Consider the following 25,143-nt stretch of genomic DNA (forward strand, 5'->3'; position numbering starts at 1 on the left):
AAATACATAAAACCAGAAACAAAATAGAACTGACACCACACAAATACAAGAGAATTCTATGAAAAATTATATGCGACTAATTGGACAAAGTAGAAGAAATGGATAAATTCCCAGAAATACACTATCTTCCAAATTGAATCAGGAAGAAACAAAAAATCTGAATAGACCAATTACTAGTAACAAAACTGAATCAGTAATCAAAACACTTCCCCAAAATAAAAGTCCAGGACCAGATGGCTTAGCATGTGAATTCCACCAGACATTTAAAGAAGAGTTATTACCTAACTCTTCTCTGTTATAAAAAAATAGAAGAGGACAGAAATTTTCCAAACACATTCTATAAGGCCAGCATTACCCCAATACCAAAACCAAAGACACTACAAAAAAGAGAACTACAGGCCAATACCCCCGATGAACATGGTTATAAAAATGTTCAACAAAATAGCAGCAAACCACATTCAACAATACATTGAAAGGATCATTCACCATGATCAAGCAGGATTTAGTCTGGAATGTAAAGATGGTTCCATATACACAAGTCAATCAACATCATACACCACATCAAGAAAACGAAGGATAAAAACTGTATAATCATCTCAAAAGATGCAGAAAAAGCATGTGACAAAATTCAACTTTCTATTCATGCTAAGCCCCTCAACAAACTGGATTTAGAGGGAACACACCTCAACATAATAAAGGCCATCTATGAAAACCCCACAGCTAACATCCTCCATAATGGGAAAAAACTGAGAGCTTTCCCTGTAAGGTCAGAAACAAGACAAAGGGGGTGCCTGGCTCAGTTGTTAGGTGTCTGCCTTTGGCTCAGGGCGTGATCCTGGTGTCTTGGGATCAGGCCTGCATCGGGCTCCCTCCTGGGAGCCTGCTTCCTCCTCTCCCACTCCCTCTACTTGTGTTCCCTCTCTCGCTAGCTGTCTCTCTGTCAAATAAATAAATAAAATATTAACCAAAAAACAAAACAAAACAAAAAAAAAAAACAAAAAAGAAACAAGACAAGGATGTCCACTCTTACCACTTTGATCCAACATAGTACTGGAGGTTGTAGCCACAGCAAACAAAGAAAAAAAAAGGAGGGGGGAATGAGGATCCATACTGGTAAGGAAGAAGTTAATCTGTCACTATTTGCAGATGACATGATACTATGACTAGAAAATCCTGAAGGGTCCGCTAAAAAAAACCTATCAGTAATAAATGAATTCGGTAAAGTTACAGGATACAAAATTAGTCCCCAGAAATTGGTAGCATTTCATTAATACACTGATAACAAAGTAAGAGAAGGAGAAATTAAGAAAACAATTGCATTTACAATCACACCAAAAAGAATAAATAAAATAGCTAGTAATAAACTTAACCAAGCTGGTGAAAGACCTGTACTCTGAAAACTATGAATGAAACTGAAGATGATGCAAACAAATGGAAAGATAATCAGTCCATGCTCATGGACTGGAAGAATTAATATTGCTGAAATGTCCATACTAACCAAAACAATCTACAGATTCAGTGCAATACCCACGAAAGTGGCAACAGCATTTTTCACAGAACTAGAACATGTAATACTAATATTTGTATGGCACCACAAAAGACTGCAAGCAGCCAAAGCAATCTTGAGGAAGAACAAAAAAGCTGGAGGCATACTACACGATTTCAAGATATACGACAAAGCTGTAGAAATTAAAGCAGTAAGGTACTGACACAAAAAAAACACATGGATCAATGGAACAGAGACCCCAGAAATAAACCCACACATAGATGATCAATTAATCTATGATAAAGGAGGCAGGAATATACAATGGGGAAAAGACAGTCTCCAGTAAATGGTGCTGGGAAAACTGGACAGCCACATGCAAAAGAATGAAGTTGGACTACTTTCCCACACCATACATAAAAATAAACTCAAAATGGATTATAGATTAAATGTGAGACCTGATAAAATTCCTAGAAGAGAACACAGGCAGTAATTTCTCTGACATTGGCCACAGCAATATTCTTTTAGATATGCCTCCTAAGACAAGGGAAACAAAAGCAAAAAAAACCAAAAATCAAAAAAAAAAAAAAAACTGTTGGGAGTACATCAAAATAAAAAACTTGCACAGTGAAGGAAACCATCATCAAAACTAAAAGGCAACCTACTGAATGGGAGAAGATATTTGCAAATGACATATCCAATAGGGATTAATATCCAAAACATACAAAGAACGTACACAAGTCAACACCAAAAAAACGAAGTAATCCAATTAAAAAATGGGAAGAGGACCTGAATAGACATTTTTCTAAAGACAACATACAGATGGCCAACAGACACATGAAAAGATGCTTAACATCACTGATCATCAGGGAAATGCAAGTCAAAACCACAATGAGATATCACCTCGCACCTGTCAGAATGGCTAACAATAAAAAAGACAAGAAATAAGTGTTGGCAAGGATGTGGAAAAAAAAAAAAAAAGGAACCCTCGTGCACTGTTGGTGGGAATGCAAACTGGTGCAGCCATAGAGGAAAACAGTATGGAGGTGCGTCAAAAAATTAAAAATAGAAACACCATATGATCCAGTAATTCCACTATTGGGTATTTACCTGAGGAAAATGAAAACACTAATTTGAAAAGATATATGCACCATTATGTTTACTGCAGCATTATTTACAAAGCGAAGATATGGAAGCAACCTAAGTGTCCATCAATTGGCAAATGGATAAGGACGATGTGGTATATACACACACAACGGACTATTATACAGCTGTAAAAAGGGATGAGATCTTGCCATTTGTGGTAACATGAATGGGCCTAAAGGGTATTAAGACAAGTGAAAGAAGCCAGACCTAGAAAGACAACATATGATTTCACTCACATGTAGAATCTAAGAAGCAAAACAAATGAACAAACAAATGAAAAGCGGAATCAGACCCATAAATACAGAGAACTGATGATTGCCAGAAGGGGCACGGAGGATGGGCAAAATGGGTGAGGCAGAGTGGGAGGTGCAGGCTTCCAGTTACGGAATAAATAAGACATAGAAATAAAAGGCACAGCCTAGGGAATAGAGTCAATGATACTGAAATGGCCATACAGTGACGGTAGCTACACTGCTGAGAACAGCATAGCCTGTAGAGAAGGTGAATCACCATGTTTTACACCTGAAACTAAGGTAACATTGTGTGTCAACTTATACTCAATAAAAAAAAAGTTTTTAAAGAGGCTTATATTTTAGCAGTAAATGAAATTCAATGTGGATCTGTTCCGGGTAATTTCATATGGTTGATTTCAAGTCAACAAAGAACTTACGTAATGGCTAATTTTAAACACGTAATCTTAAAAACCTCTTACATCACTGTATTAGCGAATATAAATGAAATTATAATCTAAATTATAAATTCTGGGAAAACAGATCATCCTGTGTACAGGCAAACATGCTACTTTAAAAAAATTATCAAAAGTCAGTTATGTTTGCATCCCAATGTTTATAGCGAATGTTCACAATGGCCAAAATATGGGAAGAGCCCAGATGTCCATCGATGGATGAATGGATAAAGATGATGTGTGTACACACACACACACACACACACACACAGGAATATTACTCAGCCATCAGAAAGAAATGAAATCTTGCCGACTGCAATGATGTGGATGGAGCTGGAGTGTGTTATACTAAGCAAAATAAGTCAGTCAGAGGAAGACAAATACCATATGATTTCACTAATATGTGGAATTTAAGAAACAAAACAGAGGATCATAGGGCAAAGGAAGAAAAAACAAAAGATGAAAACAGAGGAGACAAACCATAAGAGACTGTTAATTAGACTGATGGTTGCTGGAGGGGAGAGGGTGGGGGGTGGGGTAGCTGGGTGACGGGCATTAAGGAGGGCACGTGATGTGATGAGCACTGGGTGTTACACGCAACTGATGAATCACTGACCTCTACCTCTGAAACCAGTGATACGCTATATGTTAACTAACTTGAATTTAAATGAAATTTTAAAAATCATCTTTCTTGATTCAGGAGCAACTCCAAATAACAAACAATGACAAAAACTTGAAAAATTACCAAGAAGACTTTCAGAAAAACATGTACACAAATAAACGGAGTAAAATCTCTATGTAAAACTCTCCTTGTTTTTTCCTACCAGCACTAAACAAAGCTGAAGTCTCTTCCATACGCAAACAAAACGCACACGCTCTTCCCTGAACCCAATGTCATGCTTCATTGACCAATTCCCTGCCTTTTTATTCACTGGGAACCATCTGGAAGCCTCGATAAGGTGTTCTGTACCCACTCTCTCATCGCCTGTTTCTCACCACGCAAAATCTGGCTTCTGCCACGCCACCACCTCAAAAAGCTGTTCTCACAACCGGCCACGGTCCCATTCCCACATCCAATCTACCCGTCACCTCTGACACCATCGCCCATTTCCTCCCTCTTGAAATGCCACCTTCTCTTGGCTTCAGGGACGCCGCACTCTCTGATTTCCAGCCTCCATCTCTGTCCTTGTGGACTCCCCTCTTTCTGTCCTTCCCATAAATGCCAATGCTTCCGGGTACTCCATTCCAGAGCCCAACTTCTCTGTCTGCACCCTTCCCCTGAACGGGCTCTGCACCACCTGAATCCAATTATCTGTTATGCTGATGAACTCCAAATTTAATCAGAAGCTTTTCTGGGCTTGCTTACACTGCTGACTTGGTATCTCCACAAAGATGTCTCACCAAGCACCTCAAATTCACCATGCCCAGCTCAGGAGAGCTCCACACATAAACAAGGTCCTACCACCCTATTACCTTCCTCATACATTCTACTTTCTCTTCTCTTTCTCTAGCTGAAAAGCACAGCTCAGCCCAAACCCTCCACTTATACAACTGTTCAAGTATCCAGTTTCTGTGCTGTTCTCTACCTGTTGGATAATTCCTATCAGATTATAAACATGGTGTTATTTCTCCTATCTAAAAACAGAAACAAAAGGCAAAATGACTTCTTTTGAGATCAATTTCCCCTCCAGCTACTGCTTCCTTGCACTGTTTTGCTTTTAAGAGATTCCAACTACTATTCTGTTTCTGCTCTCCAAGTCTTGGCTCCCATGGTGGGGTTTTCTGTCCTCTAGTGCCACTGAAATTGTTCTTATCAAAGTTACCAATGAGGCTCATATTGTTAAATTCAACTGTCACTATTTGGACCTCATCTTACTTGATTCAGACTGCATCTCATGTAACATGTAGACAGATTTGATATGCTTTTATCACATGGCTTCCAGGACACCAAATCGGCCTGGTCTTCTTCCTATCATTCTTGGCTGTCCACTTTGCTGTTTCTTCCTCATTTCCAAACTCCTAAAGACCCCAGGAGCACCCCAGGGGTCAGTGCTGGACCTCTTTTCTATCTCTATCAATCACTAAGTGATCTCACAGAGTCTCACTGTTTTAAATACCATGTGAATGATCAAATACTCCCAGGATTTTATCTCTAGCCCTAAAATCCAGGCTGATCTATTCAATGGCCTACTTGACATCTCCACATGGGTATCTAATAGGCACCTCAAACATAACCTGTTTAAAACGAGCTCCCGGTTACATCCCTGTCCCAAACGTGCTTCCCTTGCACTGCTCCTCTCTAAATGGTAACTACAATCTCCTAACTGCTAAGGCCAGAACCTCAGTATCACCCTTGATTCTTCCTCTTCCTTTCTCACTCCATATCTAGTCCACCAGCAGAAACCAGTGTCCCTACTTTTAAGAAGTATCAGAATTCCAACACATCTTACCACCACTTCTGCCTCTACCCTCGGCCAACCCACCACCCTCTTGGGCCTGGACTACTGTGATAGCATCTTAATCATTTCCGTGCTTTTCTCTCATCGAAGTCAGACTGTTCTTAACCCAGTAGTCAGAGTAACCCTGTTAAAACACAACCCAGCATGAGTCAATTTTCCACTCAAAATCCTGCAGTACGTCCCCGCAACGGTGTTATTCAGAGAAAATAACCAGAAGTTACCTGCCACAAAGCCTTGTGCCATCTGGCCCGGGTCCCTCTCATACTCCTCTCCTACTATGCTGTCCCCTTAAGTCTACCTTGGCCATATTGGCCTCCTTATTATTATTTTTAATAGACTTTATTTTTTAGAAAAGTTTTAGGTTCATATCAGAGATTTCCCACAGACCCCCTGCCCCAAACACGGGTACAGCCTCCCCACAACAGCACCCCCACCAGAGCGGGCCATGTGCTTCCTCAGTGAACCTGCGGCAGACACATCGCCATCACTCCAACTCCACAGCTTATGTCAGGGTTTGGACATGTGTTCAACGACACACACCTACCTCACAGCATCGTGCAGAGTATACGCTGGCTGCCCTGGACAGCCTCCTAGACACCTCCATCCCCCCCGAGCCCCGGCAACCACTGATCTTTATACTGTCTCCATGGTTTTGCCTTCTTGTTATTGTTTTTAACAGACCGTTTGTGTAGAGCGCTCTCCTTCATCTGTAGAGATGCCTCCCTACTTTCTTCAGCCCTTACTTCAATTACCTCCTCAGCATAATTTCCCCAGACCAGTCTCTACAGACAATTTAATCACCCCCTCAATGCTTCATGGCCCCGTCCTGTGCTGTATTTTTTGTTCTTGGCATTCATCATAACCTAATATATTCTATATTTTATTTACTCGGTTTGTAGCCTTTTACCTAAGTAAAGGAAAGCTCCGTAAGGACAGAGAGTTTTTTTTGTCTACCCACTGCAATGTTCCCAGGGCCTATAACAGTGCTTTACCCACCATGGGTCCTAAAAAACTTTTTGTTGAATGAATAGACTAAACCAAATAAACTTCGGCTTCCAACAGAAGTTGAGAATGACTATAGCATATATTCAACTGCCTAAAATCCAGAAACAGGAGCATCACTAGCAATTTCTCACATCTGGCCATTATGGCACCTGGTTTCTGGCTGAGATCTTCTGAGCCCACACGCTTCCCTCCACCTTCACGGTCAGCACCTACGGTCCTACTCATCTCTCGCGGCCAGGTTCCTACCTGCCATCTGCTCCCCTGAGTCCCACTCCACACAGAAGAGCGATCTTTCAAAACCACGACTACCACCCTGTCACCTGCTTTCAATGGCCTCCGCATGAAGTCCAAACTCCTTGCCCTCGTTTATGATCTTGCCTCTACTTCCCTCTGCAGACCCACTTCTCACCCTCTCATCTGTCTTTCTACGGCTCCACCATCAGGAACAGCCTTAGTCTTCTCAATGTGTCATGCTCCCCCTTACCTCTCCATCTTAGCACATCTGCTACCGTCTGGACACTCTTCCATAGTTAGATAATTTCTTATTTCTTTGGTCTTAGATATTTTGTCCAAAACACCCAGACATACTGAAGTTACCTTTTGTGCTCCTGCCTTTTGCCTGTACTACACTATCCCATTTGCTTGCCAGTCAAGCTGTAGTATAATTTCCTGTTTACCGATCTGGGCTTTGGGCTCCTTAGGACTGGGGTATGTGAACTGCCCGTGTCTTTGCAGCCCCTGACACACAACAGGCATTCATGAAATATTTATTAGAGGAGTAAATAACTTGATTCTTACCTCTCTCTCCTGTTTTTTTCCAATTTGTCTTTCAAAATCATAATTTCCTTGTTGAGAGCAAGTTGCTGGCCTTCTGAATCATGAAGTTCTTTCTTCAGATTTTTAATTTCATTTGCATGTATTCCTTCTCTTTTAGACAATTCTTCTTCATAAAAGATACTTTTCTTTTCTAAATCAGTCTTTAGTTTGGTTATCTCTTGCTGATGTTCTATGCTGCACAGTCCTGGTGAGTAACTAATCTGTTTTTGCTATAGAAGTAATAACAAAAAATTGGTTCATCTCTAAGAATAATAAAATATCAAATAACTTCTTTCTATAATACAAAGAATTGTTCATATAGCTGAGTATTATTTTTGTATATTACCACATCAACAATACTTTCTTTATTAAGGCTATTTACCTTTTGTCGGCCATATGTTGCAAATACTTTTCTCAGTGTGTATTCCCTTTTTGTGCTGTTTTATAGGCTTCTTTACACCAAGATTATACACTTATCTGTAATTTCTGCTCACAGTTATGTAATTATTTGTTTATATTTAAATTTCTAATGTAAAAACAACTATTGTTGGTGTATAGAGTCAGAAAAAAATCTAACTGCATCCTATTTCTTTTTTTTTTTTTTTTAACATTTTATTTATTTATTTGACAGAGATAGAGACAGCCAGCACGCCAGGGAACACAAGCAGGGGGAGTAGGAGAGGAAGAAGCAGGCTCATAGCGGAGAAGCCTGATGTGGGGCTCGATCCCATAACACTGGGATCACGCCCTGAGCCAAAGGCAGACGCTTAACAGCTGTGCCACCCAGGCGCCCCGAACTGCATCCTATTTCTGATATAGAACCAATAAAGGATTTTAAGTATGTTTGTGTCTTTAGAAGATTAAATGGGGGTAGAAAATGACAGCGCTAGAACGTACAAAAAGGAAAGAGAGGTGGCTTCTCCAATGGTCTGGGAAGAAAGACAAAGGTCTAATCAAACATCTTCACATCCACTAGAAAAAATGATAGGTTTCTTGGCATTTAGGTAGGGCATTAGGGATGAGAAATTTAGTTGAAAGCCAACTTCTTAGAAATTTCAGAGGGGAGGGGGTGGGGGAAGGGGATGGACTGGTGGTGGGTAGTAAGGAGGGCACGTATTGCATGGTGCAACTGGGTGTTATACGCAACTAATGAAGCATCAAACTTTACATCAGAATCAGGATGTACTGTATGGTGATTAACATAATATAATAAAATAAAATTAATTATTAAAAAAAAAAAAAGAAATTTGGGTGAAATATAATCTCAGTAATAAGGTGCAAGGAAAACACAAAGTCCAAAGCTTCTTTCAGACAGTGGCTAAAGGGTGAGCAGAAACATACGGAGATTATGCCTGTAAGACCTCCTGAGCTTTGGAACTTTTCCATTTACTTTGCTATATGCTATCTATTTTCCCAGGAGATCAACAATAAACTTTTAAAACCCAAAGAACCTATGGCTTTATGTTTAATGACAACAAGGAATCATGCTCTGAAGGACACTGTGTCCTTTTTTGAAAACAGTTTTAAGGGCTGAAAAACTATTAAAAGAAGTTGATTTAAAGTTGAAAGGAAACTATCCTTACTTCTTCACATTTGAGGCATATACTTAAAAAACAACAACAACAACAAAAACCAGAGACATCAATGGGGCTGGAGAACTGTCTCTGGGGTGTCCACTGTACGATTTAACTAATTGCTAAAGCAGCGCTGATGGTGTGCCTACTGCATACAAGACTCAGACTGTCCGGCATCTGGGGGCAGCCTGGCACATAGCGCTCGCTGGAACCGGGAAGAGCCACAGCGAGTCCAACTCTGGCTCACGCGTCTCCACAAAAATGAGGCTTAAATCGACATCGGTGGTCCTGACCACTTACCTCTATGGCTCTTTCATTTTTTTTCATCACCTAAAGAAGAATTTTAGTTTGCTGTTCTGGTTCGTATAGTTTGGCTCTTGGGACAGCAGCAGCATGCACTGACTTTCAAGCAAAAGAGACCCTGATATCAAAACCTAACAAAGATGCCACCAGAACAAGTCATAGATTCAAGTCACTTGCTGATAAGGATGTAAAGAAAGTCAAATAAAATGCTGATAAAATCAAACCGTATGTAAAAAAGAACAATCTACCCCAAAAGAATAGGTCTTACTGCAGGTATTGAAGGTAATTTAATACTAGTAAACTTGTTAATAAATGTACAAAGATGGCATTATTTAATGGATTAAATTAAAATAAATCCATACGATAATCTCAGTAGGTACCCATGCCCAAAACTATCTGAGAAAATCCAATACCCGTTCCAAATACTACTCCGAGTCCCGCAATCAAACAAAACAAAAAACAGTAAAGTGATTCTCCTTTACCCATTTTCCAGCTATCAGACAAAATAATACCTACTGGTGAAACACCAGTACATACAAGAGATTGAGGAATAATCACAAAAAGGGTGTCTGCCATTATTTCTTACTTCGTATTAGTTTTTAGATATTCTGTCTGAGCAAGTAACATGAGCAATAGTTACAAGAAATGAATATTAGAAAGAAAAGTGATAAAAACCACTAAATTTCCATAGAATTGTTTGCCCATGAAATGTAAATAAATCCACTAAAAAGTGTTACAACTGATAAAGCTGTGTAAACCAACCACAGGTAAAATAAACACAAATCAACAATACTTCTGGGGAGCGGAATGGGCAATAATAAAGCACAGTAAAAAATTTCATTGTTAATAGCAAAAATAATCAAGAAAAATTATCAGAAACTAATACACACACGAGGAATAACACTAGTAACTTTTTTGAATTATATGAAGACAGGATAAGTCTGTATAAAAGACAAAAAAGAAAGACTTCAAGCAATATAGAAAAATATCTACTACTTGAAAGATTAAATGGATAGGTATTGAATATTGCTCAAGTTATATTCCTTGTAAATATAACAAAACAAATATAGGTGATGGCACACAGGTGTTCCTTGTACACAGGAAAAATACACTTGTAAAAATGCCAAAGAAAATCCTGGGGGGGGGGGAAGGAGTAAAGAGGGAGAGAGAAGAATGTTCTTTTCAGATATTAAAACATACTATACAAATCTTTAATAAAGTCTCAGTGTAATTGAGCTCCATCCCCAAATAATTTTATTCAATATATCAGACGTCTTCAATCACAGAGGAAGGCAATGATTAGCTAATGGAATTGGAACCACCGATTTAGCAACAAAAGAAGAAAACAAATCTCACAACATTCCATCTAGCAAAACAAATTCCAAGTAAGTTTAAATTCCAAGTAAGTTAGATTTAAATGTATTTAGAAATATAATTGACTAGAATTAAATATTTTGAAACCCAATGGAAACATCCAGGAAAGGCAGAATTACATACTTAACAAACTCTGAGAAAAGGACAAGCTAAGCTTTGAAGCAATAAAAGAAACACCAAGGAAAATAAGAACAAACCTCCTGTGATTTGAAAAGGAAACAAGACCAAAATTAAAGGGCAAAAAACGAATAGTTGTGGAAAAATCGAAGAAAAAGTATCATTTTCACTATGCTAAGAGTTTATATGAATCATAAGAGAAACGTTCAGACTCTAAAATTAAAAAGCCAAATAACTTTAAGGAGTAATTCACAAAGAAAAAATATGATTAATAAACAGTCTACTACTAAGACGAGAAATGCCTCTTACACTTGCAACAGTTTGTGGTCTGCATCTAGTGCCCTAAAGTGACCTGACAATTTCATTTCTAGGTATCTGTTCTAAGAAATATCAAAAAAGCAATGCACGAAAGTGTTCATCATAATGACAGTGTTGAAAAGTGAAACATAAATACTCAAAAGAGAACTGAATTAAGTGGACATCCCTCTATAATCATTAAAATTATGTGACAGTTACGTAATGACCGTAAACGCTTGTATCACAATTTCACGTGAAAAATACACATGTTAAGGGTTGAATGTGTCCCTCCAAAATTCATGTTAAAGCACTAACCACCAGTACCTCAGAATGTGATATTTTAAAATATGGTCTCAAATACTGCATGATCTGACTTATATGTGGAATCTAAAAAAGTCAAACTCTAGGAGTAGAGGGTAAAATGGTAGCTGCCAAGGGGGGAGCAGAGGAAATGGGAGAATGCTGGGGAAAGGGTACAAAAATTTCACACAGGTAGGGTAAGTTCTGGAGATCTAAGGTAAAACAGGGTGACTAAAGTTAACAATACTATATTGTATACTTGAAATTTCTAAGAGGGTTGATCTGAACTGTTCTCAGCCAAAAAAAAAAAAAAAGAAAAAAAGAAAAAAGAAAGATAACTAAGTGACAGCATGAGGGGCATGTTAAGTAGTTTGTTGTGGTACATATTTCACAACGTACACATATATCTAGACATCATATTTTATAGCTTAAATATATACAATTTTATATAATTTGTCAATTATATCTCAGTAAGGTTGGAAAAAAAGAAAATAAAAGTAGGGTCTTCACAGAGGTAATTGACTTAAAATGAGGTCATTAGGGTGGGCCCTATGCCAATGTTAACTACGTCCTTATAAAAAGAAGAAATTTGGACTCACAGTCTTGCACACAGAGAAGGCAGAGATCCAGGTGAAACATTAGCCAAGGAATGCAACCATCAGAAGCCAACCCCCCAACACTGATTTCAGACATCTAGTTGCAATAATTGAGAAAATAAATTCCAGTTTCTTAGGCCACCTCTTGTAGCAAATGATAAGAACTGAAAAGTTTTTTTTTTTTAAAGCAGCCTTACCGAGACATTATTCACATATCACGCTATTCACACATTTAAAGTGCACGATTCAAGGGTTTATGGTTAATTTTAAGTAGTAAAATACATGTACCATAAAATTGTGCCATTTTAACCATTTTAAGTGTAGGATTCAGTAAGTATTAATTACATTCAGAATGTCGCACAACCACAACCACTATGTATTTCCAAAATTTTTCATTATCCCAAAAAGAAATTCTCTAACCATTCAAGAATAACTCCCCATTACCCACTCTACCTGGCCCCTGGTAACCTCGATTCTACTTTTTATCTCAATGAGTTTGCCTATCCCAGATATTTCATGCATGCAGAATCGTACAGTAGTTGTTCTTTTTGTCTGGCATCTTTCACTTAGCATAGTTTTCAAGATTCATCCACGTTGGACCAGGTATCAGAGAGTCACTCCTTTTGATGGCTGAGTGATACTCCATTGTATGTAAAAACCACATTCTGCTTCTATATCTGTTGATGGACACTTGAGCTGTTTCCACCTTTTGGCTACTGTAATAATGTTTCAAAGAACACTGGTGTACAAGTATCTGGTTGAGTCCCTGCTTATAATTCTTCAGGGTACAGACATAGGAGTTGAATTGCTGGGTTATGTGGTAACTATGTTTACTTTTTGGAGGAACCACCAAACTGTTTTCACATCCTTGCAAACACTTGCATTGTTCCTCCCCCGCCCCCAACAATCCATTTTAGCTATCCTAGTAGGTATGGAGTGATATCTTGAGGTTTTAACTTCATTTCCCTAATGACTAATGATGTTGAACATCTTTTTGTGGGCTTATGGGCTATTAAAATATCCTCTTTGGAGAAATGTCCATTCAAGTTACTTGCCCAATTTTTGGTTGGGTATTTTGTCTTTTCGTTGTTCAATTTGTAGGGCTTGTCTATATATTCTGGTTATCAAACTCTTACCAGATACTTGATTTGAAAATAATTTCTTCCATTTCCTTAAAAATGTCCTTTGAGGCAATGCACACAAATTTTTATTTTGATGAAATCCAATTTATTAAAAATTTTTTTTTTCTTTATGCTTTCAGTGTCAACGTTAAGAACCCATGCCACGGTCATGAATATTTACCCCAACGTTTTCGTCTAAGAGTTCTATGGTTATAGCTCTTATATTTAGGTTGATCCATTTTGAGTAAATTGTTTTATATGGTATGAGCTAGGGGCCCAAATTTGTTTGCATGTAGAAATACAGTTGTCCTGGCACATAAATTGAAGGGACTGTTCTTTCCTCACTGAACAGATTTAATACGATGTCAAAAATCACTTAGCCATAGATGCAAAAGTTCACTTCTTGAGTCTGAAGTGGCTTGTGTTTCTATTCTTATGCCAGTACCACACTCTTTCTGTTACTTTAACTTTGTAGTAACTTTTGAAACTGGTAAGTTTGAGTCCTCCAATTGTTTTTCTTTTTCACCTCTGTTTGGTTGCTTGGGGCCACTTGCAATTTCGTATGAATTTCAGGATTATGTTTTCCATTTCTGCAAAAAGGGCTGCTGGAATTTTGCTAGGAATTGTGATGAACCTGTATATCACTTTGGGTAACACGGACATCTAAACAATATTAAGTCGTCCTAACCATACATGTGGGATGTCTTTCCATTTACTTAGGTCTCCTTTAATATCTTTCAGTGATGTTCTGTAATTTTCATTACACAAGTCTTAAACCTCTTGATTAAATTTATTCCAAGGAACTCTTACTCTTTTAGCTACTATTGTAACTGAAATCGCTTTCATAATTTCCTCTGTGGATTGTTCACTGCTGGCATACAGGAACACAACTACTTATACATGTGGGGTCTTGCAACCCTGGTGTTGTTTTCTAATTATTGAGTTTTAAAAGTTCTTTGTATAGTTTGCATAACAGTCTTTCATTGGCTAGGTCTGTAGTTTTTCACAGTCTGTGCCTCATCTTTTCATTCTCCTCGCAGTGTCTTGCAGAGCAGAAATGTTTACTTTCAACGGAGTCTAGTGTATCAATTCTTTATTTCATGAATTGTGCCTTTGGTGCTGTATGTAAGAAGTCACTGTCCTAGGTGATCTAGATCTTCTATGTTATCTCCTGGGAGTGTTACAATTTCATGTTTTTCATTTAGGTCTCTGATCCATTTTGAGTTCATTTTTTGTAAAGGGTGTAAGTTCTATGTTTAGATTCATTCACTCATTCATTTGGTATGTGGATGTCTAGTTGTTCAGCACCATTTGTTGAAAAGACAATCTTTACTCTATTATATTGCCTCTATCCATTTGTTAAAAATAACTTATCTGTATATTCATTTGCCAGTACCACATGGCCTTGATTACTACAGGTTTATGGTAAATACTAAAGTCAGGTAGCGTCAGTCTTCCAACTATGTAAATTTTCCTTCAGTATGGTATTGGCTATTCTAGGTCTTTTGTTTCTCCATATAAACTTCAGGTTTAGTTTAATGAAATCCACAAAAGGACTTGGTGGGATTTTGACTGGGAATGCATTAAATCTACAGATCAAGATGGGAAGAACTGAATCTTAATGATATTGAATCATCCTATCCATGAACACGGAATACCTCCATTTATTTAGTTTTTCTTTGATTTCTTTTATCAGGGTTTTATAGTTTTCCCCATATGGCTCTTATGCATATTTTATTATAATTATACCTAAGTATTTCAATTTTATGGGTACTAATATTAATAGTATTGAGTTTTAAACGTCAAATTCCACTTGTTCATGGCGGTTATACAAGAAAGTGACTGGCTTTTGTGGTATTAACCTTGTATCCTGCAACCTTCCTATAATGGCTTATTAATTCCAGTTGTTTTGTCAACTTTTTTGATTCTCAATATAGATGATCATGTCATCCCTGAACAGACAGTTTTACATCCTCCTTCACAATCTGTATACCTCTAAAATTGTCTTGTCTTACTACATTAGCTAGGATGTCCAATACAATGTCGAAAGGCAGTGGTGAAAAGTACATCTTCAATGCTCTTGTCTTAGCGGGAAAGTGTCAAGTTTCTCACAAGTATGATGTTAGCTCATTTTCTGTTAAGATATTCTTTATTTGGTTTAGAAATTTATTGACAGTTTTAATCTTGAATAGATGTTGGGTTCTAACAGATTTTTTTTTTTTTGCATGAGATGATCATGTGATCTTTATGTTTTAGACTATTGATGTGATACATGTTATTCATTGATTTTTGAATGTTGAACCAGCCTTGCGTACATGGGATAGAAATCCCAGTAGGGCATGGTGTGTAATTCTTATTACACATTGTTGGATTCAATTTATTAATATTTGGTTGGGGATTTTTGCATCTACGTCTATAAGACATGTTGGTCTGTGGCTCTTTTTTTCATGTCTTTGTCCAGTTTTAGTATTAGTGTAATGCTGGTGTCATAGAATGACTTAGTAAATATTCCCTCTGCCTCTGTTTTCTGAAAGAGATTGTAGAAAATTAGTATGACTTCTTCCTGACATGTTGTATAGTAATCACCAGTGAACATATCTGGGCCTGGTGCTTTTCTGGAAGGTTATTATTGATCCAATTTCTTTAATAGAATCCTTTTCATATTATTTATTTCTTCTATGTCATCTTTGGCAGCGTGTGTCTTTCAAGGAACTGGTACATTTCATCTTGGTTATCAAATTTGTGTGCACAAAGTTATTAACAGGATTCCTTTATTAACCTTTTGATGTACAGGGGATGTGCTGGGATGTTCCTTCTTTGATTTCTAATATTAGTAGTGTCTTCTCTCTTTTTTTGTTTTTTGTTTTATCTGCATTTTATTTTATAAAGGAGTTAATACAGCAGAAAGCACAGTATGCCAAATAGAGTAAGCTTATTCTTTGCAAAAAGATTTACTACAGAAAAGAGAAGAAAACTGTAACGAGAAACTACAGTGTCAAGAGAAATGCAAATGTATGAAATAATTTAAACTATTATCTACAGGTAATCCCCTTCTTCTCAAGTATCCAGGGAAGTTATTAAATTTATATAAAGTACTCACCACTATGCTTACAAATTTGAAAATCTGAAAGACATTTTTACTGGAAAAATGAAAGTGAACCAAACTGTGTCAAAATGAATGAAAAATAAAATAAAGCATTAATAAAGCTACAGTATAACAAAGAACATGTTACAGAAGAATTCTTTCAAATTTCAAAAAGCTTATTTCCATGAGCACAAAAAAGGGGAAAGCTTCACTTTATATAAAGTTAATATAACCCTGAAACAAAACCCAACCAAAAGAGCATACAAATAATAAAACCACAGACTCATCTCAGTATAAATTTAACAAAAAAACTTAATAAAATGTTAATCCTAATCCATTGCTGTATTGAAATTCTACCATTATATAAGCAACTGATTCCCAGAATGTAAGAACAGTTTAATGCTGGAAGGCTTGTTAATAAAATTACTCTCAAAAATAGATGAAAGGGATCTCTTTTTTTCTTAATTAGCCTGACAAAAGACTTACTGATTTTACTATCTTTTCAAAGAATAAGCTTTGATTTCATTGATTTTTTTTTTCCTACTGGTTTCCTGTTTTCAATTTAATCAATTTTGGTTCTAATTTTTATTATTTCTCTTCTTCTGTTTACTTCAGATTTATTTGCTTTTCTTTTTCTACTATCTAAAGTGAAAGCTAAGATTATTAATTTTAGGTCTTTTTTCTTTCTTATACATGCATGCAATGCTATAAACTGCCCCTAAACACTGCTTTCACTATATGCCACAAATTTTAGTAAGTTAAACTTGTTTTCATTTCTACTTGGTTCAAAATATTTAAAAATTTCTCAAGACATTTTCTTTGACCCATGTGTTATTTAGAAGTTATTTAGAAATATTTTGGAATTGTTCCAGCTTTATTTCTGGTGTTGACATCTAGTTTAATTCCACTGTGGTCTGAGAGCAGCCTTGTATGGCTCCTAATCTTTTAAATTTCTTAAGGATTTGTTAAGGTTTGTTTTATGGGCCAGAAAGTGTGGTCTCTTTTGGTGGATGTTCCTTCCATGTGAACTTGAGAAGAATGCATATTCTGTTGCTATACAAAGTAGCCTGTAGATATGCCTATACCCATGTGATTGATGATGTTGCTGAGCTCATCTATGCCCTTACTCATTTTATGCCTCCTGGATTCATTCATTTCTGAAACAGGGGTGTTGAAGTTTCCACCTGTAACAGTAGATTCATCTATTTTCCCTTGCAGTGCTATCAGTTTTTGCCTCACACATTTTGATACTGCATTGCTGCACACCTACATGTTAAGTTTTGCATGTCTTTTTGAAGAATTGATTCCTTTATCATGTGATGGCATCATGTAATGCCCTTTTTATTCCTAAAAACTTTCCTTACTCTGAATTCTACTCTGAAAGTAATATAGTAACTCCCACCTTCTTTCCATTGGTGTTAGCATGATATATCTTTCTTCATCCATTTACTTGTAATCTACACCTGCCTCTATATTTAAAGTGGACTTCTTGGATGCCTGGGTGGCTCAGATGGTTAAGCGTCTGCCTTCAGTTCAGGTCATGATCTCCAGGTCCTGGGATCGAGCCCCACATCGGGCTCCCAGCTCAGCAGGGAGTCTGCTTTTCCCTCTCCCTCTGCCTCTCCCTCTGCTTGTGCTCTCTGTGTCTCTCTTTCTCAAATGAGTAAAATCTTTAAAAAAAAAAATAAAGTGGGCTTCTTAGAGACAACATACAGTTGGATATTTTTTGATCCATCTGACACAATCTCTGTTTTATAATTGATGTACTTAGACCACTGATATTCTAAGTGACTGTTGATATTTTTGGATTAATATCTAACATATTTGCTACTGTTTTCTATTTATTGCCTTTGTTCTTTATTCCTATTTTTATCTACCACTCCTTTTCTGTCTGTTATGGTTTTAATTAAACAATTTATATGATTCCATTTTCTTTCTGTTCTGAAGATATCAGTTATGCTTATTTTTTTAGTGGCTGTACTATAGTTTACAGTATCTACTTACAACCAATCCAAGTACACTTTCAAAATACATTCTCCCACTTCATGAGTAGTGCTAATACCTTAAAATGAAATAATCCTAATTCCTCCTCCCATCCTTTAAATCATTGCTTTCATTCATTTCAGTTTTATACAAGCACATATAAGCATGTATGCATACATAATCAAAAGCATTATTATTATTTTGAACAAACTATTAGATTAAGAATAAGAAAAATAAAAGTTTTTATTTCTTTTATCTTTGCTTATTCCTTCTCCAAGGCCTTTTCTTTATGTAGATACAAGTTTCTAACCTGTATCATTTTCCTTCTCTCTCTAGAAAACCCCCCTTTAACATTTCTGGCATGGCAGGTTTACTGGCAACAAATTCCTTAAATTTTTGTCTCAGAAAGTATTTCTTCTTCACTTTAAGGATAATTTCATAGGGCACACAACTCTAGGTTGATTTTTTTTTTTCTATAACACTTTAAATATTTCATTCCACTCTCTTCTTGTTTGCATGAGTTTCGGAGAAACAGGTGCAATCCTTGTCTTACGTCCTCTGGGTTTTTTTGCTCCGGCTTTCAGGATTTTTCTTTACCTTTGACTTTCTGTAATCTGAAAATGGTATCTCTAGGTATAGTTCTTTGGGCATTTATCCTACTTGGTATTCTCTGACCTTCCTAGATCTGTGGTTTGGTGTCTGATACTAATTTGGGGGAAATTCTCAGTCATTACTGTTTCAAGTATTTCTTCTGTCCCTTTCTGTCTTCCTTCAAGTTCTGGTATTCCCATTAGATGTAATAACTTTTATAGTTGCTCCACGTATTTGGAGTATTCTTTTCCGTTTTTTTTCCCCCCAATCTTTTTTCTTTTTGCCTTTCAGTTTGGTCAGTTTCTATTTAGATATCCTCAAGCTCAGAAATTCTTTCCTCAGCTATGCCCAGGATCCAATAAGGTGTTCTTAGTTTGTTCATTCATTCATTCATTCTTTGATTCATTCATTTTTTATTTTAAGTAATCTCTACACCCAATATGGGGCTTGAACTCATGACCCCGAGGATCAAGAGCTGCATGCTCTTCGGACTGAGGCAGACAGGTGCCCCAAGACATTCTTCATTTCTGTTACGGTATTTTTTTTTTAAGTCTAGCATTCCTTTTTGGTTCTTTCTTAAAATTTCCATCTCTCTTTTTACATTGTTCACTTATTCTTCCATATTCCTCTCTACTTCCCCATTAGAGTCCTCAGCACATCAATCAATTGATCATAGTTTTAAATTCCTGATCTCATAATTTCAACATCTCTGCCATACCTGAGTCTGGTTTTGATGCTTGCTCTGTCTCCCCCAACTGTGTTTTCTGTCTTTCAGTGTATCTTATAATTTTTTTGTTGACAGGACACATGATGTGCTGAGTAAACGGAACAGCTGTAAACAGGCTTCTAGTAAAGAGGAGGTAAGCTGTGGGGAAAAGGGAAGTGTTCTACAGTCCTAGGATTAGGTATCAGTCTTTTACTGAACTGGTGCCTCTGGAATAGAAATGTCAGACAACCTTATCAGCTATTCTCTACCCTTTAGTTTGGACAGGATGACCACAGCAGGTTGGGATTGGGTGTTTTTCTTCTTTTGAGTCCACTGGGCTCTGATAAAACTCCAGCAAGTTCAGTTCTGGTTGAAGAGTTTCTCCTGAGGGTAGACCTTGTTAAGAGGAACAGGATACTCTGGCATATGTTAAAATGGTTTCCCCTAATGTCAGCACAAGGGGATTTTTCTCTGATAGTCATTGTGAGAACTTGATAAGAGGTCCAGGAGGCAAAACTCACAGAAGCCCCCCAGTGACTGGGTTCTCTATAGATTTTATACCTCAGGCCTGTCTACACTGAGCCTCCAACGATTTCTCAGTTGTAGTTCAGGTTTCCATACACTGGCACTGATTCCTACAAAGGTTTCTGCTCTGATAAGTTGTGATTCTCTGTATTTGTCTGTCAGTCTCCACAAATTTAGGGGCAGCAGCTTGTCCTGTGATGTCACTTCTCCTATAGGTATAAGAAAACTTGTTGATTCTTCTGTTTATTCTGCTTTTTACTTGTTCAAACATAGTGGCTTCCAAGCTTCTTATATTATATGTTAGAATGGAAACTGGCAGTATTCTTTTGAATGTTTTTATATAAAGGATTATGTGATCGGTGAACATAGTTTTACTCTTTCCTTTCCAGTTTGGATGCCTTTTATTTCTTTTTCTTGTCTAATTCCTCTGGCTAGATACTCCAGTAGAATATTACATAGCAGTGGTAAAAATGGGCATCCTTGTCTCTTTCCTAATGTTAGGGAGAAAGCTTTTATTTGTTCAACATTGAGTATGATGTTAACTGTGGGCTTGTCATAAATATCTTTGATCATGTTGAACATGTTCCCCTCTATTCCTAGTTTTCTGGGAGTTTTTATTATGAAAGAATGTTAGATTTTGTGAAATGACTTATGTGCTTCAATTAAGATAAATAATCATTCCCCCTCCCAGGTCCTGTTAATGTCATGTATTATATTGATTTATTTTTTTTTTACATTGAACCACCCTTATATTCCTGAAATAAATCACTGTCATGGTGCATAATCTTTTAAATATGTTTTTGGACTTGGTTTGCCAGCATTTTGCTGGGGATTTATACATCCATATTCATTAGGAATGCTGGTCTATAATGTTCTTTTCTTGTAATGTTCTTAATACAGCTTTGGTATCAGGGTAATGCTGACCGTAAAGGATGAGTTGAGAAGTACTCCCTACTCTTGTCATCTTTGGAGGAGTCAAAGAGGGATTGGTGCTTGTTCTTCTTTAAACGTTTTGTTCATTTCACTAGTGAAAGCATCTGGCCCTGGACTTTTGTCATGAGTCTTCTCATTACTGATTACATCTTTTCACTTGTTATATGTCTGCTGAAATGTTCAATTTTTTTCTTGAGTCGTTTTAAGTAATTTGTGTGCTTTTAGCTAACAGTCTGTCAATTTTGTTGATCTTTCAAAAAAATCAACTTTTGGTTTCATTCTTGTTATTATTTTTCTATTCTCATTTTATTTAACTCTGCTCTAATCTTGATTAGTTCCTTCCTTCTGCTAGCTTTAAATTTCCTTTGCTCTTATTTTTCTAGTTCTGTAAGATACAAAATTAAGTAACTGATTTGAGACCTTCTCCTTTTTTACATGTAGCTATCTACAGCTATAAATCTCCCGCTGAGCACTGCCTCCACTGCATCCAGTGTGGTGTTTTCATTTGATTCCTCTGTAGGTATTTTTCTAATTTCTCTTGATTTCTTCTTTGATCCACTGACTAAGAGTACCTTATTTTATTTCCACATATTTTTAAATATTCCAGTTGTCCTTATGTTACTGATTTTTGGCTTCATTCTATTGTGGCTAGAGAAGATACTTTGCATGATTTCAATCTTCTTACATTTTTGAGACTAGTTTTGTAGCCTAACATTTGGCCCATCCTGGAGAATATACCATGTGCACTTGAGAAGAATGTGTGTTCTGCTGTGTTGAGTGGAAGGTCTAGTTGGTTATACTGTTGTTCAAGACCTTTTTATCCTTATTGATCTTCTGTCTATATGTTCTATGTATTACTGGAAATGGGATATTAAATTTTCTGTTATTCAAGAATTATTTCTCGCTTCAATTCTTTTGAAAAGTATTCCTAGTGAACTGAAGATTCCTACAGCCTTTTAGAATGGCCAAGATAGGTTTCAAAACCAATTCAAAATAGATTTACAAGAAATTGAACTAAGAAATTCCAGTTTTGGAAAATATCCTCTAGAAATGATAGTATAATAATCACAGTCAACACTTACTGAGCCTTTACTTTCTGCCAAGCCCTGGGCAAAGCATTTTAAATGCGTTAATGCATTTAAATTTATAAATGATACAAGAGATTATGAGTGTTTGATTAGTCAGTAAATACATGTGATTCAAAGCTTTCAGAGCAGCAGTGTTTATTACAGAAAGAAAAAAGGCAGACTAGTGGCTAGAACATGGCATGGAGTTAGAAAATCCATATTTAAGCTGTACTTTATCACTTACGACTACATAATCCTTAACTCCTCTGCGTCTCAATTTCCTCAAATGCAAATAATGTCTAAGATTCCTTCCAGCTTGTACTTTATGATTGTTTGTTACCCAAATCATCTGAAGCAGTGCTGGAAACAAAACAGTCCCTGAATGAAAATTATTTGAGACAGCAATGTAATGACTTCCATACACTAATCCTGTTCCAGAAGCATAAGTACATAGAAGAAACACCTCTACTTGGGAAGCTAACCATGACTGTGCACTCATGATAAACCAAAAAATTAAAAACAAATAAACCAATCTCTAAAACAAGAAACAAAATCTAGAGTTTACATCTATAGCAGAGAAACCTCATTTGCAACCACTGATATTCAATAGAGGATAAGTCCTGACCAATTCTACATTCATTCATGGATTTAACACATTTATTATACAAGTATTAAAATCTGGCCCTGAGCCAAGTTAATACTTATACCTGTATGTTTTCAATAAGTTTGGTCACGGTTTAAGTAGGGAGTCATTTTGTGGATAACTACAATAAAATCTATGCTAACGTTATTAACAGAATTCTATAGGAGCACAGACTTCCTGAGATGACATTCAACTTGATTCTTATATTTGCCAGATGAGTAAGGCTAGACTATGCATGGCTATGCAAGTAGAGGGTGTAGGTGAAGGCTGGCGGACAGCATAGAGGAGACAGTTTTGCTAAGGTCAGAGTGAAGAATGGGCAGGCATCATATTCAGATTATAATTTAGTATTGTAGAAATAAGATGTCAATTTAATCCCAATTCTCTCACTTTGACATACACAACATAATTATCAAGGCTAAGAGTTACTGAGCGTTTTACATATATATGCATATACTCCTCACATAAAACCAATGAGATAGGGTTTTACAGATAGGAAAATTAAGGTCCAAAGAGGTTAAATGTTTTGTCCAGCATTACACGGCTAATAACTGATGAGGCTAGGAGGTAAAACCAAGCAGTCCAACTCTAGAGATGGCACAAGGATTTCCCTTGCTAAGCACTTCTGCTCAGATGTAGTTGGCCCATGCCCATCATCATCTCAGCCCACCTAACAGGAGTACCTGTGGAGCTACCCCTGAGCCTCTCCTATGTCCTTACAAGACAGATGGTATCTAACCATCTGGGTATCTAACCATGCCCGCCATGCAGATTACTGATACATCTTGTCCAGGTGTGCAGTCCTTCCTAAATATTTGAACTCTTTTCCGATAGATTTCTTGTCCCCACTACACACAACCTTCCCTTTCCTTCCAGAATGATGAGGAAGTCTATGTCAGCTTCCCACTACTAGGAGTGAGAATTTAGAATACTAGGTTTGAAGGATAGCTAGTTTTTACTCCACGTCAAAGACAGTTCATAAACTAACACTCCCGTTAAGCCTAAAGAGAAGAAAATTTATCCGACTTCACAAATGTGAACTCAAGACACTACCTTTAGTCCCTCCAATTCATTTTCCAGCTGCTTAGAATAGTGCTCACTCTGTTCACGCAGTTTCCTGTCTTTAGACGCTTCAGCAGCCACGGCTTCTGTGTGAACTTCCAGCTTTAAAATAAAATGAAAACAGCAGATGTCATGGTTATAATTGGTTTTCCAATAAAATGCTTTTCCCCATGGGAATTTACCTTGTGACAAGAAGGTAACTCAAATGTCGAAATTCATATTTAATAAAATTACCCAGCTAAAAACAAAAATGGTTTCAACAATTAAAGAAGGAGATATACATTATTCCACTAATCTGAAAAAGCAGCTTTAATCGCTACCCCGTGGGCACTAGAAAATCTGCCTGACTACTAACCTCTTTTTTGGCTCTCTCTGTTCTGCGCAGTTCTTGCCTTAAGCTTTCAACTTTTTGCATCACCAGGTCTACCTCTTCTTCCTTATCTCGGACGTGGCGAGCAAGTTTCTGTTTTTGGGTGTGCAATTCTGTTAGCCGCTCATTGATCTCCATGAATTCCTGCATGGCCAGTTTCCTCTGACAGTGTGCGTCTTTCAGCTCTTTGGACTGGTTTTTTAATCGCTCACTAGCCTGGACTAGTTCCTACAGTTTCGTAAAAAGAATATAAGTTACCAATTCTGCAACCTAGGGACCAATTTTGGCCATCAAAGTAGCTATCATGAAGTCAAGAGCCAAAATTATTCATTTCAGGACAAAATTAAAAGAAATCAACTACTTCTGAACAGATATTAATAGCAGGGTGCTCTGTTTATAGTCTCGATTCCTGATGCTAACATGCTGTGATGAACAGCTGATTTAGTCTGCCAGTACCTTAGTTTCTACAAATAAATAGAGAGTACAGGAACACCAGATACGATGGTCAAAATAAAGATTTTATGAAATGGAATGGATACTTGTGAGGCTTTTAAAAATTATATTGGAATCATTATAAATGATAAGAAACAAGGAATGCTCTTATGTGGAGACTAAACCTTAGGCCAGAAGCAAGGATAGAAAGCTAAATAAACTCCCAGATCAAAGAGAGAAACTTGGAGTTAAAGCGCTCAAGTCTGCCTTCTGGCAAAAGGAAATACAAATAGTTTTTGAATAAAGAGCCTCAATGAAATGTAGGATTTTTACAAGTACAGAAATATGAGCTCAAAACAATAGACTTCCAAACACCCAAAGAACAAACAGCCATAAGCCAAGAATAGAAACAATAAAAACAAACTCCAATGGTATTTGGACATTAGAATTATCAAATATTAATATTAAAA

General features: G+C 36.9%; 1 protein-coding gene across 10 annotated transcripts in view; it reads right to left on the bottom strand.

Annotated features, from left to right (window-relative positions):
- Positions 1–25,143, bottom strand: part of CDC42BPA (CDC42 binding protein kinase alpha) — a 314,468-nt gene that overhangs the window by 90,928 nt on the left and 198,397 nt on the right. For 8 of the 10 annotated variants that reach the window (XM_002925754.4, XM_011232993.3, XM_034666614.1 and 5 more), the window contains exons 13-15: positions 24,227–24,469; positions 23,863–23,973; positions 7,577–7,824 (exon numbers count right to left, since the gene is read on the bottom strand). In XM_002925754.4, the coding sequence (XP_002925800.1) occupies positions 7,577–7,824; positions 23,863–23,973; positions 24,227–24,469 (602 nt within the window). The remainder of the gene's footprint in view (positions 1–7,576; positions 7,825–23,862; positions 23,974–24,226; positions 24,470–25,143) is intronic. The other 2 variants (XM_002925755.4, XM_034666613.1) reach the window with 1 other exon arrangement.

Source organism: Ailuropoda melanoleuca, chromosome 8 (genome assembly GCF_002007445.2).
Source record: "Ailuropoda melanoleuca isolate Jingjing chromosome 8, ASM200744v2, whole genome shotgun sequence".
Taxonomy (NCBI): domain Eukaryota; kingdom Metazoa; phylum Chordata; class Mammalia; order Carnivora; family Ursidae; genus Ailuropoda; species Ailuropoda melanoleuca.